We start from the raw sequence: 15862 nt of genomic DNA, 5'->3' as shown, positions 1-15862 counted from the left end.
CAGCTGATACCGTTGTGGTATTTTGTGTTTTTGAAGAGGGCAGTGTAACTACTGTGTATTGCCATGTGAAGTCCAATAAAAATCTGTGGAAAATGCCAACTGCTCCTGAAAAGTTGTTTTTTGTTGTTGGTTTTTTTTTTATAATGTTTCCATAATTTCTTGTTTAAACTTCTAAGAAGCTCCTTCTGTTCTATTTAGAAGATGAGGGACAAGAGGCAAATAAAATCACAGCCTGGATTCTGCAGTTCATCTGCTGATGGTTCCAGCAGGAAGAGGCAGGTAACAGACAAGAAATACCCAGTCTTCTTTGCTGATTTTTGAGGTCCAGATTTGGAGCACATTGGATATGTGTGACAAGGAGGAACGTCCCAGCCCCTTGTCTGCTCCTCAGTGAGCCCTCTCAGGGTGTCAAAGGACCACCAATATGTCTCCATTGTAGAGAGCACCTCCAGCTCCAGGTGTCGTTATCCCTCCCCATGCCCTTGTAGCCTTCGGCAGCTGTAGGAGTACCAGTTGTCTTCCCCATGCCTCACTGTTGCTGGGTTGCGGGTACATATGATGCTAAATGTTCTGCTTGGCATAGCCGGGGCAGCAGAGCAGAGTGCAGAACTCCTCCATGTCTCATGACTCTCATTTCTGTGTTCATCTGATCAGCTCTTCTGTGTTAATGCTAGGGATAAATGTCTTGAAATCTAGAGCACAGTGTACAGTTTTCATCTTTATAGTGACATGGAGCCCTGTGGTTCTGTATTTTGGCATTTTCTTCTGCAGCAAGAATTTTTCCTATAGAGTCCCTTTATCTTCCTTCTCCCTTCTGAGGACAGCATTCTTTGAGGCAGCTGTGAAAATGAACACAGTCCCCCAGAACTGCCAGGAGATAAGGAGCAAAGGTTGGCTGGGAGGGGGGGGGGTTGTTGTTTGGGAGCCCTGATGTAGGAAGGAGGAGAAATTGAGTTATAGTCAGAGGTAATGGGAGACTCAGCAGTGTATCCTCTGCTGATTGCTGTAGGACAGTAACAAAGGAACGGAGGTGAGTCCAGGACGCGTGAAGATCCGTGGGAGAAAAGTGTAATACGTAGGGCACGGTTTGTTTTCTGGAGAGATGGACCCAAGGGCAGTGTGACCAACCTGCCCTGCACCTGAGATGGGGTGGATTACAGGAACACCAGGACATGTGTAGGGAGTAGAGGATGAAGGGTGATGGCCTCAAACTGAGATAGGAGAGTCTCTGATTGGAGAGTAGGAAAAATTTCTTCTCAGTAAGAGTGGTCAGATATTGGCACAGGCTGCACAGGGGGGTGGTGGAGGTGTTCAAGAGGCATACAGATATGGCACTGAGGGTCATGGTTAGTGAAGCACAGTGAGGATGAGCTGATGGTTGGACTGGATGACCTTAGGTATCTTTATTATCCTGTCTGAGCACACAAAGAAATAGGTTAATTTGTCTGTAGGTAACACCTGGTGCCAATAAAAGTGGCTTCTAGCAGTCCTAGAAATGAGAGGGAGCAAATAGGATCAGTGAAACAGTGAAAACAGGTGAGTTCAGTCAGTGTGAAAGTGGTGGGGCCTGTTAGGCAGGTCCCTGCTCAGGGAGCTGCAGGGAAAACACACCCTGCAGTGCTGCCTGCCAGCACAGCCAGGCTCTGCTGGGCACAGCATCCCGTGGTAGCTCTATCCAGCATGCCTGCTGCGTCTGACAGTGCTTGGTGACCGCAGAACCTTCACTGAAGGGACTGCCCTGAGGTTATCTGCACGAGGAAATGAGCTCCCGTGCAGAGCATGAGCCAGAAAGCATCACAGGAAGACAACTGGGAGAACACGGCTGAAACTCATTAGCTGTAAGGTCTTCAGCTGAGGTGTGGTCCATGCATTGCAGAGGCTGAAAGGACTACCTCAGCTTCACAGATCCTCGCAGCAAAGTCCAGCTGCTGAACAAGATCTTCCTGGTCTACTTCAGCTTCCCTGTGGAGAAGGGAGTGGAGGGAATGCATCATGCTCAGCAAAATGACCACATAGTAGCCCGTGCTCTTTGGAGTGGACTGGCTCTGGACTCTGTTGGGTACCACAGCTCAGTGCAGGTCCTGCAGCTGGCAGAGCTCTGCTAGTTTGTCATGTTCAGCACACTGGGAAAGCCTGATGACAAAGTCCTGCTGGATAGCATTGCCAAGGAAGAACAGAAACACAGCCTGCTGGGCAGGAACATGCTGAAGCCACTAGTTTGAACAGCTTCCTGCCCACAGGGAGGTGCTGGAGAACTGCCTTGGTACAATAAACCAAAGTCTGTGGGTTGAGCTCGGCCTTGGTGGGCTTCATGCCCACCATTACCCCCACCCCTATTTCCCACCTTCCCCCTCTACTCATTGCACTGCCTTACAGTGTGTTGCTGCTGAGCTGACTCATTCTGCCCAGGTTTTAGAACAACAGCACACATCTGCCAAAAAAGAAAATGTTTATAGAAGGCGTGGAGCCATCCCAGCACATTTTGTTCACCAACCATGGAGCCTTGGCTGAGGCCAAGAGAGCGTTATCACACGCAACCTTCAGGAGGAGTTGTTAGGCTTGGCTCAGCCTTTGTGTGCTGTGCATATAGGAAAGGCAGGCTGGTTTCTTGGGGTGTTTTTTTCTTTTTTTTCTTTTTACTAGTATGTTGAGTCTGTATTAGAGAAAAACACGCTGTTACAGCTGTCCCTCAGGTTTCAATTGACAGCATTTCAGGTTACACAACTGTATAGTAGCTTTCTTTCAACTGCTGTTAAACAGCAAAGGGAAGAGCTCCACAGGTTTTGAACTGGCAAAGCCACAGTGCTTGCAGGCTACAGGTACTGGCTTTACCACTGCATACACAGAGTTCCATGGTGCCTACTTCTTCAGTGTGTGGTTTTCCTTGTAATTTTTTCCTTTCCTTTAACAGAATAAAAAAACATATTCAAAAATGTTGTTCATATGCTAGTTTTTAGTATCTGAGTTATAAAATGGGGAAGCTGTGACAGCTGAGAAACAAAGTGCACTGTCAGATAGAAGGGCACAAAGAGCTCCAGCATCAATGCAGGAGCTCTCTATGCAGTAAGACTTGCACTAAGTCTTGCACTAGGAGAGGCTGAGCTCTGAGAATCACACACTGGGGCAGATGGCCGCCTGATCAGAGCCCCCAAAAGCTCTGGTGCCTCAGTAGGTCATGCTGCTGTAGTGTTTCACAGAATCACAGAACTGTAGGGGTTGGAAGGGACCTCTAAAGATCACGGAGTCCAGCCCCCTGCCACAGCAGCTCCCTAGCCCAGGTTGCACAGGTAGGCGTCCCAGGAGGGTCCTGAATGTCTCCAGAGAAGGAGACTCCACCACCTCTCTGTGCAGCTGTGCCACTGCTCCGTCACTGCACTGGGAAGAAGTTCCCATGCACATCTGTGCAGAACTTCCTATGCATCAGTTTGTGGCCATTTCCCCTCGTCTGTGGATAACAAAGGCAAGGATGCACAGCACTGTATTTCATGAAGTGAGTGTGACTTTGCTCATTGATTCAGCCCAGCTGAACCGGTGTCTTGGCCCAGGTGACTCACAGCCAGCCCACAGGCTGTTATAATTCAGTGCCTGTTTTTACAAGGTAAGGTGCAGGCCTCGGGCATTTTAATCCAAAGGTAATTTGCATAACGATTAAATCAGTCAGTCAGTAAAAGCAAAGTTAAGGGATTGGGCTGTTTGCTTGTTTTTCCCTTTCCCCTCATTTGCTTATGTACAGCTTGGAACCGCTGCGGCTGAGTGCTCACAGAAGGACAGAGGAGCAAAGGGCACACCTGTCACAGCAGGAGATAGGCAGCCCCTGCTGCCATCACTTATTTAGCTTCACTGGGTATTGCTCCTCATCCAAAGAATAAAAACAGCAGAAAACCTCACCCCACCCCTTCTTTATTTAAGAAATCCCACATGCTTGCTGGCTGCAAGAAGGGACCAAAGCTGTTTCAGTTTTCCAGGTAATGGGAGAATGTTCTCCCCCCAGCTTCCATCAGAGCTGGGCGCTGGCACAGCCCCATCCCATCTGTAAGAGAGAGAGATGAATGGGCTGCAAGAATCAAAAACAATGCAAAACCAGCTTTTATTATTTGTTTAAATGCCACAGTACAGGACCGTCAAGCAAAAGGCATCAGGGCACCATTTTTGTCATTGGATTATATAAAAATCCCCCTGTTAATAGGAGAGCTTCATGTTCACAGGGAAGATGTACAAAATAAAGGCAGAAAACAGTGGTAGTTTAATCCTTGACTCAGCAGTTTGCAACAATCTCCAACACAAACAAACAGTTGGGGAAACATCAAACTTATTTGAGGATTTTAAGCATTCACTGTCCGGAGTACTCTCTACAGTTGAGTTTGTCTCCTATGAAGCTGATGGGATAAGTAACACACAGGTGAGACACCTGCAGGATCATTTACTTCTTACAGAGATGTGAAAAACAACCCTGTCATTAGGAAAGCAGAGTTAGTTACACAAAAATGTTGATGCATTCCCAGAGAGTTATTTTTGACATGAACACTTCATTAAATACAGTCATGAGAAAAAAACCAACCTGTTTGTTTATTCCCTCTGGAGCAGGATGTTAATACAAGTTTCAGAAACGCACATCAAATATTCAGGATTTCAGAGGCAAGTGACTGTTTAATAAACTTAGTAGTATTATTCATTCTGGGTTCCTTAAATTTCCTGTAGTATCCTTTTCTCCTTTTAACTGATGCTGAAAATTTACCTTCTAAGTGCACAGAACACAGCTGTCGAGCAGGCACAGAACAAAGCAGGGCCACTTACAGCCTCAGCTGCCTGCCTGAATCTTAAACAAAGCGACACGTATGACACAGCAGTACCTGCAGCAATACCTCCCATCCCCGTGACTTCAGGTACAGTACTGAGGGACATGGTTTAGTGGGGGAACACTGGTGGCAGGTGGACAATTGGACTGGATGATCTTGGAGGTCTTCTCCCACTTTGGTGATGCTATGCCTTCACCCACCGCCCACCATCCTTTCCCTCACTGACCTCATCACCAGATCACAGCTTTCAGCCTCATTGCAGGACAGCCCCAACCTGAGCAGCATCAGCGTGTGTGGATGCAGGAAGTCTGGCTGCAGGACGCATGAGGTTTACTAAAGGCTAGGTGAAAAGCTGCTGTAAAAATTACATTAAAAAACAAACAAAACAAATCAAAGATAAAACAAACAGCACAGAAGAAATAGTTGTAGGTTCAGAGATACATCTGAATCTGCTGTCAGTTGGGTGGCTTAAGGCTGTTCCCATGCAATCCTTACTTGCTCTGACAGAGCTGGGCCGCCCGCTGAACCACAGCCTGAGTGCCCTTCTTCCTATCCCAGCTCTGGGAAACAAGGAACTCAAACCAGATTCAGTTTTCACCCAGCACTTTCTCACTCCCGTGGCACTGTCTGTTATTTGAAAGTAAATATCCAAGTCAGTCAGTATTTTTCAGTACTCGGCACATACAAGCAAAGATTTCCAGGACAGTGCATAAAGCTCCTGCTGTCCACATTTTCTTTCACTGCCCAGGAACATGAGCAGCTGGAAAAGTGCTTCCAGGTAAAAGAGGAGATTCCAAACTACACAGGAAACAAATGTTATATTGCTGTCTGCCCCTCTATTTTGATTAACAAGGCAACTTAAGCAACGTCACTTATACGTGGTTAACTGTCATCCTTCACATGAACACCTTTAAGCTCCTGATGGTGCAAAGATCATGAGTACCAGGAAAACGCTCCTGGGCCTCATGCAGTAACAGCTCCTTACAGATTAAAGTTTGATATAAGCAGGGTGAATGATCCAGCTCATTCTACATATTTAATACTTCTTCACACCGAATAAAACACTGGGTATGCACAGTGTTAGGAAGTGGGATATTGCTGTCATTTGACTACAGTGCTAAGAAGAGTGTAAATGAGTATTTGCTGCCCTAAGAAGCTGTACTTCCCTGCCCTGAGATGGGGTATAGTCTTTCTACAGGACAGACATGGCAAGTACAATATAGCTGAGAACTACACATAGCTACATCTCTGCAAGATGGTTGTTTCTGTGTAAAGTACAGTATGGTTATGATATAATTAAGCTTCAGTGTCTAACTTGACAGAGATTCAGAGAAAAATGAAGTATTTGTAATGTAAATGTAGCTTCCCAGCACTGTGCATCAGCCAGCTCTAACTTTGTCTTGTTCCCCATCAACTGCTTTTTCTTCCCTTGCTCACAAGACCACTGAAGAAGTATCAGCCTTCATTAGAAGGAGAACCTCATGTCCTTGGCGTAGCCTAGTTTGTCCAGGTTGGGAATGCACGCATACTGGATCATGGGAGGAGGTCCACACATGAGGATCAGAACATCGCTTTGAGGTGGGGGCAGGTGATCTCGGATCATATCCTGGTTCACAAACCCTTGGCTGTAATCCCAATCTGTTGGAAAAAAAAAAGAAAGTAAGTAGGGGGAGGAAGAACACAAAAGGTGGAAAAGAGAGATACAAATCACGTTATAATAAACCATGTGCAACTCTACTCACATTAGCATCCTCAACACACTCCTGCTCAAAGGAAAATGTGCCAGCAACCACCCTCCATAATACGCTGGCACCCAAGCTGCCTTAGAAATGCGAGGAGAACTCTAATTGTAGAAAATGACATGACAGCACCAGACTCCAGGGACAGTAAGACTCTCCCCACCATCCTGTGAGTCACGGTTCAGCTCTGCTTTCCATGACCAAGAATGTGCCTTCCACAGTGTCATGGTCACAAGGTCACAGAAAGCACATGGCTTCTCTCTCTCTGCCCCAGACTACCAGAATGGAGTGTGACTCTCCTCTGGAGTGGGCGGGCATGATGCAGAAGGAGAAAGGAAGGTCCCCTTGGATCACAGTAGATAACAGTTAATATTCAGGTGTAGTCGTGGGAGGAACATAACACTATCATTCCCCTCAGGCGAGCTTCATAGATTTGGAAACACCGACAGACAACTGAGAGAGCTTCCATGCAACACTGTGTGAAGAACAAAGCTGCTGGATGCATTCAGTGTTGCGTGAACACGACTCATCGAGAAACAAAAGAGCTCAGAAATACACACAGCACAGTATTTCTCCTGTCACACATCCATTAGAACCCATGACTTCAGCTTCAGCAGAGGCAGCGTGATAGATCTTACTTTCAGGTGCTCTATCCAGTGTATACCAACACTTAAAACGATTGGGGTGCTGAACCTGGATCTCTTCCAGCTCCGAACGTTGCAGGATATCTTTCTCAGTCTGCGGGGTAAGGAAAACAATGGTTATGCTCTGCCTTTGAACGCAGCCCTCGGATGGGCACTGCAGTTCTGTGTGGTTTTATGAGATGGAACAGATTATTTAACTCTGTTTTAAAGACTGAAGAGAGCCTGTAAATGCCAATTATTTCCACGCTGACCCCGTAGCAGAACGAATAGAAGGTTCAGAACTTCCCCCAGTTCGAGCCCGATAACTCCTTCCCTCTAAACAGAAAGAGGAAGCAACACCTGTACCAAAACACAGAACTTTCACTCATTGGGGAATCAGTGGTAACACTGTGAAAGTGAACCCATCCTTTAACACCTACATTACAAAAGCAATTTTCATTAAAAAAAACTAACCATGTCTACACACGTATTTTCCCACCCTCCATACTTGGTCTTTCAATCAGGGAAAAGGTCTCTCTTGCACCTCTACTACTTTAAATTTCATTAGCACGGCCATATGGACATGCTTAGTTTTTAAACAAGATGTGGAACAACAAATAACCGAAAAGGTACTGAGTTCTCCTTGGAGCAACAAAGGCTGTGCAAGTTCTGCTGCACTCTGATGAAACACCACTGAAGGCCAAAAGAAAACCTCATTCCCATAAAAGCAGCCATAGTTTGGGAGGGAGGGAAAGGGGAGAGACTAAAACTGGCATCCTCCTCCACAGCATTAATAATTTGGCACTGAGGACACCGTGATGTCTGCAGCCATGGGGGTGATGAGGAATGTGCCTGCACCGACTGCCAGGAAGGTTCCTATTTCTGGACTCACAGCTGCATGGCTTCCAGGAGGGCTCAAACTGGGTCTGACCAGCTCCAAGTGGGCTGGTATGAGCCCAGTACATTGTCATCTGAAATCCAACACGGCTCATTCAGGAGGGTCAAAATAGAAGACCAGCAAAACATCTACTAAAGATACTTTACAGTATTACAATATTAAAATCTCCACCTGCTTTATATTGGTGCAGTACCTGGGTACAGGGACTCCTTAAAGGCAAGGACTGACGTTTGCACAGCCTGTTGCTAATACACAGGGAACTGTTTCTCACAAAAAACCAAACAACTCCTCAGAAGAAACAATAGAATTTCTAGGTGGCTGGAGCAGCTCAAGTTGCACATGAGTCATTCTGAATTAACTCATAGCAAATCCTGCCCTCCAGCCCGGAAACCTACTGCATTTTGTGCCAGCTTCAAGCAGTCAGCAGAGAAGTGCTGCAGCCACAACACCCAACACCAGGGGCACTAATGGGGCACTAAGGGAGGTTTCACTGTAATAAAGCACCAGAACAGAATGGGGGCAGTTGTCAGCACTCAGATAGTTGCTCCTGGGCAAAAGCAAACTCGTTCTGTAATTCAGATATAGTCCAAAGGAAATGGGAATACACTGAATATCAGAGGAGAGAGGAACAAAGAAGGAAAGCCTAAAGAAGCTAAAAAATACAGGCAGGCAAAGAATTCTCATAATCCCTTTATAATTCGTGATGAGGGAAGTTTCAACAACAAAAAGATGAGCACCAGAACTTCAGGCAGAGGACAGGTGTGCAGTTCAGCTGTACACCACCACTCGGGTTGCCTGGACAGCCAAGAAATCTCTCATCACGAGGACATCATGGGTGAAAAGGATCTTCCCTTTTTCCAGAAGCAAAGTATGACACAACTCAAAAGAGTGAAAGAAACACATGAAGGGCTGATGGAGGGAATAAAAGAGAAAGGAAATAGCTGTGCAGAATCCCAGCTCCATAGTCAAGGAAGCTGCTGGAGGCCCATTTAAATTTAAGATCACCTAAAGCATTCTTAAACAGCTTCTTCTTACAAAGCCTGCTCTGAAGTTGGGCAGATTCAATTGCTGAAGGAGGCCAATGTCCACCTCTCCCACGTTTTCACTAAGAAAGACAGCTCTGACAGTCTCCCCAAAACACTAACAGCTTGCACAGATGAATCCAGAGTTTTAAAACACTCTGGATTAGAAACAATAAAACACGGGACAGTGAGCATTAGCTGGGAGGATGGCAGCACTTCAGCAGCAATTACAGTGCTTCATATGGGAAGCTTTCAGCATTACTGTTCACCTCCCCACAGTACATATTGCTGCACTGTGCTTCCTCAGCAAGAACTTTCCTTGCTGAGTGGAATTGTATTTGTTAAACAACATTTTATAAACAGAACTAAGGGCAGAAATTACCTGATTAGCAAACAGCAGCTGGCAAACTGTGCTGTCATCCTTGTCCTTCATGACTGCTCGAATGATCTGCAGCATAGGTGTTATCCCTGAAAGAGAAGTGGAGGCGAGTGATGTGAGAAAGTAAAGAAGCAAGAGAAAGTGCAGACGAGCAGGTGAGAGAAAGCATCAACAAAATCCAGCAGCTGTCAGAGGCCAAAGATGAATCTTTACACACACGTACCAGTCCCACCTGCGATCATCCCCACATACTTCACTTTCTTAGTAACCGGTTCAGCTTTCTTCTCAGGACGAATAGCAAACTCTCCTGGAAGAGAGAGAGATGGAAGACAATTAAGAAAGCAGGAAACAGAGCCTATGATCCCTTCCTGGCATTTTAAATTGTAAAACAGGCAGAAAACAGACAAAGGTCACAAAGAAAAACAAAATCTCTGGCAGACGTTTAGGATTGTGTGATCAGACACCAACATGGGTTATCAGTGCTGATTCTGTGAGTGCAGCACGAAGCTGTTACCAGTTGGATTTCTACATGCTTAAATCCTGTAACTCCAATGATGTGCAGAAGCCCACATTCTGTATCGTTTACTCTGGATAAAGTATATTTTCTGAGTCAGCTTTGCCTTTTCCTTTGTAGACAAGCAGGCCACTTGGTCCTCTGAAGTCAATGGTATCCCCTATTTTCAGGCTGTCTAAGTACTGAGACATCTTCCCTCCATCAGGAAATTTCGGATGGACTCCTTTCATGTAAACCTATTAAAAAATAACAATGAAATAATTAATCGCACGGCTCAAAGATGAGCACATGTCCTTCTCTCTGCCATTCAAATATTTACCTACCCATATTCCTCAGTCATAGGACACAATTACTATATAAAGAATTACTACCTGACAGATTTGACTGATGATGAAAAGAAGCACCGATTCTTCTGATAAAGATCGAAATCACACTCCTGCCCTGATTTTGACCAAATGAGAACCAGACTGAAGTCATCCACCCTGTCTGGATCAGTAACAACAAAAATCCTCACCACCCTTCATAATGATCACAAAGACCACATTACATCAGCTGAAGAAGCTGACAGCTTAGGCGAAGTTAATTTCCTATTTCACAAATGTTGGAAAAGAATGTCCTCATCCACAAGATTCTGGAAAATAGCAGTGTGCAAATCCAGGAAATTAGGAAGTATCTTGTGAGACACACTCAATAAAGAAGGGCATGCAAAAAGCCACAGGGCTCGTAGGTAATAGCACATTACTTGTTAGACTGGAAACCCAGAAGGGCACAGCGTTGAACTGAACCTGGCACGCAGAGCACTGCAGGTGTATGGGTGGGCTCTGAAGTTGCCCAGCCTGTACAACAGCACAACATTCTCACCTTGATAACAAGATCCACGAAGCCCTTGTCATCATCACTGGAAATTGGAGTGTAAGGTCTAACAACCAGCGCCCCATTGATCCGTGCAGACAGGTAAATATGCTGTCCTATGTGTGGGGAGGAAGAAAAGCAGTTTGCTTCCAACAGGATTTTCTTTGTATCAGGATGTATCAGGAGAGCAGTTACTACACATGCAGTCTCAAAGCCCTTGCTTTGGGCTACCACTCTTGAAAGACAGATGTTAGGAAGAAATTCTTCACTGTGAGGGTGGTGGGACACAGGAACAGGTTGCCCAGCAAGGTTGTGGATGCCCCCTCCCTGGAAATGTTCAAGGCCAGGCTGGATGGGGCTTTGAGCAACCTGGCCTAGAGGGAAGTGTCCCTGCCTATAGCAGGGGGTTAGAACTAGATGGTATTAAAGGTCCCTTCCAACCCAAACCATTCTATGATTCTGTAATGATTCTATGACAGGGCCATAATGCTTCTCTCTACGAGAAAACATACCTTATGCTCTTATTTATTAGTGGTTTACCACCTCACAGGAGGATGGCTGCTGGGGAGCCTCCTTATGAAGCCATACAAGTCCATTTTCCATGAGCAAGCTGTGTTTTTTCCTGTAACACCCTAGTCAGCTGATAAGAGCCAAAAGCTGGTGCTGGATTAAACATGCACAGTGCATTCCAGAATCAGTCCCATGGCTGCCACACCCACCACTGCCAGCTGCCTTGCTTCCCACGCCAGCAAGCACCCCTGACCCACAGACCATGCAAGAGGCGTCTACAACCACAGTCCTTAATCAACACAAGTCTCACTGCAATGCTCTTTACATAGGCAGTAAAAAGCAGCACTAAGCTAGTACAGAAGGCAATATGCCACATGGCACGGCCTCAGGAAACATCTACTCCATGGTGATTAACAAGTTCCATGAGACTCAGAGCTCAGCAGACTAGCTGGCCAACTGCATGCCTCAGCTGGGAAGCAGCCGGGAGCGCTGCCTGATGGCACCACAGACACCAAGTGCCATGGGAGTAACACACTGGAAACCTAGGATTAGAAAAAATACAAGCAAAGGCCAATGCTTCTTTCTTCTACCATCTCCCCAGAAAGAAGCTGATGTATGGTCTCAGTAAGAACACCAGATTTCAGGCGCTGCACTAAGACAGTTCTGCAAAGCTCTAACAGACCAAGCCACGTGGACAGCATTTGAAATTCAACAGTTCAAAATGTAAGAAAAGATCTCCCACAAGATGCCTTGTGGTACAATTAACACGGCTCTGATACTCAGGAAGGAAAGGCAGAACGTACCTATTGGCAGACCCAGAACGTGATCCACGGACGGGAGAGCAAACCGAAATCTCCTCGTGTCAGGACTTACTTCCTGAAAAACAGGAATGACCATCAGCTATACTGTTGGGATTTTGACTATGCTTTCTCTCTAAAGCCACTGCACCTGTGTGGCCTGCTGCAGGACTAAGCACTTGGGGGACAGCAGTATTCTATCAGAAATTTGTGTGTAACGTTAAGAACTGATCAGAGCCACCCCACATAGGTAAACCCTCCATTCAAATTCCTGTAAAACTTAAACTTTCCCTCAAAATATCTTGGCAGCTGGCTTTTTTTACTTTTGTGTTGAAATTAAAGACATACAGAAATTCTGTTTTGACGCATATTTAAACGTTAATAGCAAAACTTAGTAAGATGCTCACACTGATTCAGAATAAGCAATAGCTTTCTGAGCGCTATGAACCCTCACACTGCCTTCTGTGAGGGTGACACAAGTTAAAAACCTAACCAGCATTCCAGTTCTCTTTAAACACACAGGAATTCAACAGCAACTGCTCCATTCAAGATGGGCCAAAAGCACCAGAGCACCAGCATCGCAGCAGACAACTGTGAGAAACACTCAATAAAGTCAGAAATTCGCAGTATCTCCATCAGCACGCCTATGCCTTGTGCCTGCTGCAAGGCCAGGACACTGAGCACGCTGCTCAGCAAGGTCTTAGACTAAGGCCACAGCAGCAGCAGCCTTGAAGCCACCTCCCTGCATTCCCAATGCCATCACCCAGAATTGCCCTCAGTGTAATCAAGCCCCTGGCCTCCAGCTGCCAGCACGTTTCAGCCTCAAGCCACAGGTGCTGGGGAGTTCTCCAGGCTCACAACTATGAAGGTAAAAGTGGTGAACAGTTTTTGCAGGCTGGTGCTTAACTGTGTGATGCTGGCTTCTTTTGGTGTCCAACAGAACTCAGGGGGGTATGACAATCTTGGGGAGTTTAGCAGCACCAGATTTCTGGGCTGGGCAGCCTGTACCTGCCACCACGTGCTACACAGCTTATTAAAAAACGGGGACTACATAATAACAGCACTGCTGCAGTATGCATGGGAAATAAATACTGTGCAGCAACCCTGCCCAAGCCATGGGGAAACTTTCCCTTCCCAATAAACCAAAGACTCGGAACCACAGTGCCTGCATCCTTTGACAGAAAGAGCAAACAAAAGCCAGGCTCTCAGTGCACTCAGCGTACCTTGAGGAAAGCTGTGCTCTAGCCCGAAGTCCCTTCCATCAAAATCTTCTGATAACTTTTTGACTAGCTCATTGACTTAATAAATTGAGTCAACACTACAAATATCTTCAGGTGTAACCACACGCTGGAAAGCCAACATTTCTGGCTCATACTTCTGACAGTCATCTTATCCAAGGGTAATTTGGATTCCTAACCTTCTGGGGCCCCTTTCCCCAAGCAGTTACCAATTTCTGGCAGCAAGATCTGGCAATTTTAGAAATTCCTGCTGATGTACTCTATAACATGAGGCTCACTTGACAGAAACTATGAGTACAGTCATTTCCAAAGCACCACTCTAAGCTGGCTTGCAGGAATGTATGCCTGAGAACTCACTCATACTAGGCACAGAGCATGTATAAGTTCTTTGTTTAAAATACAGATACTTGTATGATTTTACTAAAAACAAAGCTCAGTGGCCTTCAAAAGATCTACTGTTCCCAAGCAAGCCCTGCTGCATCACTGCCCAAGATGTAGGCAGCTGTCAACATCTCACAGCATCCAAGGAGAGGCCTTGCTCAGCACAGGGCATGCACATACGCACCTCTTTATCAATCAGCCTCAACGCATACTTCACTTCGGGATCCTTCAGAGTGATTGCAGGATGGGGATTCCCAAAAAGCCTCCGGATGGTGCTGTAGATGAGCCATATTGGGTAGGTCACAACCCAACTCAGCTGCAGCACAAACAAAGAGAGCATTACTCACAGGTACTCCTCAGCTGCACCCCCTATCTCTGCAGGCTCATGCAGACAGGTGCCAGGCCTGCTGTGGGGCAGTGAGCTCCCTGTGACTGCAGCTCATTCCTCAGGTGCTGGGGTTCCACTGCCTGCCAGCATCTCCCTGTGCTTCCCCACACGTGGCAAGACCTTGGGCACTGATACAACTTCACCCTATCTCGGGGCAGGAAAGCAAGCTGGGTTCCTGCTTCGCATAGCAATCCTCTTCAGCAGATTTGTTATTCGATGCTTTAACACAGAAGGGAAAATAATGGGGGCGGCCTCTGAAGAGGGTGAAGTCTCTGCTTTCATTCTGCTGTTCAAGGACCTGACCAGCGTTTTGCAATCACATTGCTGTCAGCCTGACAGCCGTCAGGAGGCTGCAACACGTCCTCCGTGATCACCAAAACCATGGAAAGCATAAAATTAAGGCGGCAATAAACTCCCTTTTCCTAAAACGCTGCTGTAGAGATGTAAGAGCTATCAATAGCTGGTGGAACTTGAAGGCGTGCCATGCCACACACACACACACACACACACAGTGTTTTTCCTTTCAGTGCAAAAATTGTGCATAAAGCAGCCGAAACTCACAAATATTCCTCAGCTTCTGCAGAGCCCGGAGACTACTGCAGCTCTAAGAGGAATTTTTGTTATTCAGTCACAAAATGGACAGAGGAGGCATTTAAGCCAGTGACAGAGCAGTAAATAACTCCTAATGGCAACCGCAGCAGCGAGGCCCAGCGGAGGCAGTGAGCTGAATGTGGAAGGGATGCCGCTGCGAACGAGACACTAATGCCTGAAGAGTTTCACTTAAACACGTGGCTACCCAAAATGAACAACGAGCAGCTGCGGTTGAAGCAAATGAAAACGGGAATTAAAAACGCTCGGGCTCGGTCCCAGCGTGCTAAGTAACGAGGAGAGCCGTAGGTGCGTATCTCGCACAGCCACCCGCCGGCATCACCCCTTCTCCGCCACGCGAGGCGCGGCCCCGCCCGGAGCAGAGCCCGCCGCCAGGCCGAACCGGAACACCCCCCCAGCTCCGCAAGCGCGGCCACCATAATCCGGTTCGCAGCGCCGGCATCGAGCAGGGCAGGCAAAGCAAAGCAAGCCGCGTCCGCCGCCCCGCCCCGCTCCGCTCCCCCGGCGCCGCACCCGCCGCCCCGCGTCCCGCTGCCGCTGCGACACTCACCGTGCTGAGCTGCGCCCCCATCGCTGCCCTACAGCCCAAGCGGCGGCCCCGCCCCGCCAGTCGGAGCCCGGCCTCCCCTCAGCACCGCCCCGCGCCGCGCCGCTCCGCCAATCCCCGCCGGACACCAGGGGGCGCCGCGACATCGCTGTGGCGCCGGGAGGGACGGAGGCCAGCGGGGTGGGGCGCGGCGGGGAGGGAAAGAAGGAGGGAGGGAAGGGAATTGAAATACGTTCACACGTCAGCCATGAGTTACCTGTTAAATTTGGGAATTGGCACTGGTAAATGAAGGCAGGTCAGCAGGCCAAGCTGAAGGTTGGCTGGCCTCGTCACCAGAAGGAAATGGGAAGGGTCAAAGTTGTGCTTAGCTGCAGGGATGGAATTACTCATTTCTGGCCTTCCTGTGACAGAATGCTTGGTGGTGTAATCCTCTCTTGCTTTTTGCCTTTGAGGACAGCTACTCGTAGTTCAGGCAGACTGCAATGAAATATCTCAGAGAAGTCTGCGAACTATGAAAAGAGATTTCAGGGGATTAGGGCGATTAGTTCAAGGGGTGGGAGCACAAGTGG

At 47.3% G+C, this 15862-nt stretch overlaps 2 protein-coding genes across 2 annotated transcripts; one reads left to right on the top strand and one right to left on the bottom strand.

The window, feature by feature from the left end:
- The first annotated feature begins 1640 nt into the window (after positions 1 to 1640).
- Positions 1641 to 2511, top strand: REP15 (RAB15 effector protein). Its single transcript, XM_065740878.1, is given in 7 exon segments — positions 1641 to 1829; positions 1831 to 1882; positions 1884 to 1982; positions 1984 to 2059; positions 2104 to 2208; positions 2211 to 2237; positions 2240 to 2511. Coding segments are annotated over 7 exon segments (681 nt in total). The 5' UTR covers positions 1641 to 1779.
- Positions 2512 to 5401: 2890 nt separating this feature from the next.
- LOC136052371 (NADH-cytochrome b5 reductase 3) lies at positions 5402 to 15348 on the bottom strand. The gene is made up of 9 exons (XM_065742426.1): positions 15297 to 15348; positions 13934 to 14065; positions 12137 to 12209; positions 10833 to 10939; positions 10078 to 10207; positions 9681 to 9764; positions 9461 to 9546; positions 7174 to 7273; positions 5402 to 6434 (listed from the first exon to the last, which is right to left on the bottom strand). Exons 1-9 carry the CDS (start codon positions 15315 to 15317, stop codon positions 6262 to 6264), a joined length of 906 nt encoding a protein of 301 aa, XP_065598498.1. The 5' UTR covers positions 15318 to 15348; the 3' UTR covers positions 5402 to 6261.
- Positions 15349 to 15862: the final 514 nt, after the last annotated feature.

The sequence above is a fragment of the Cyrtonyx montezumae genome, unplaced genomic scaffold, assembly GCF_038088225.1.
Source record: "Cyrtonyx montezumae isolate F1298 unplaced genomic scaffold, pur_monq_1.0 scaffold_3, whole genome shotgun sequence".
NCBI classification, from domain to species: domain Eukaryota; kingdom Metazoa; phylum Chordata; class Aves; order Galliformes; family Odontophoridae; genus Cyrtonyx; species Cyrtonyx montezumae.
This window is presented reverse-complemented; position numbering and strand designations above follow the sequence as displayed.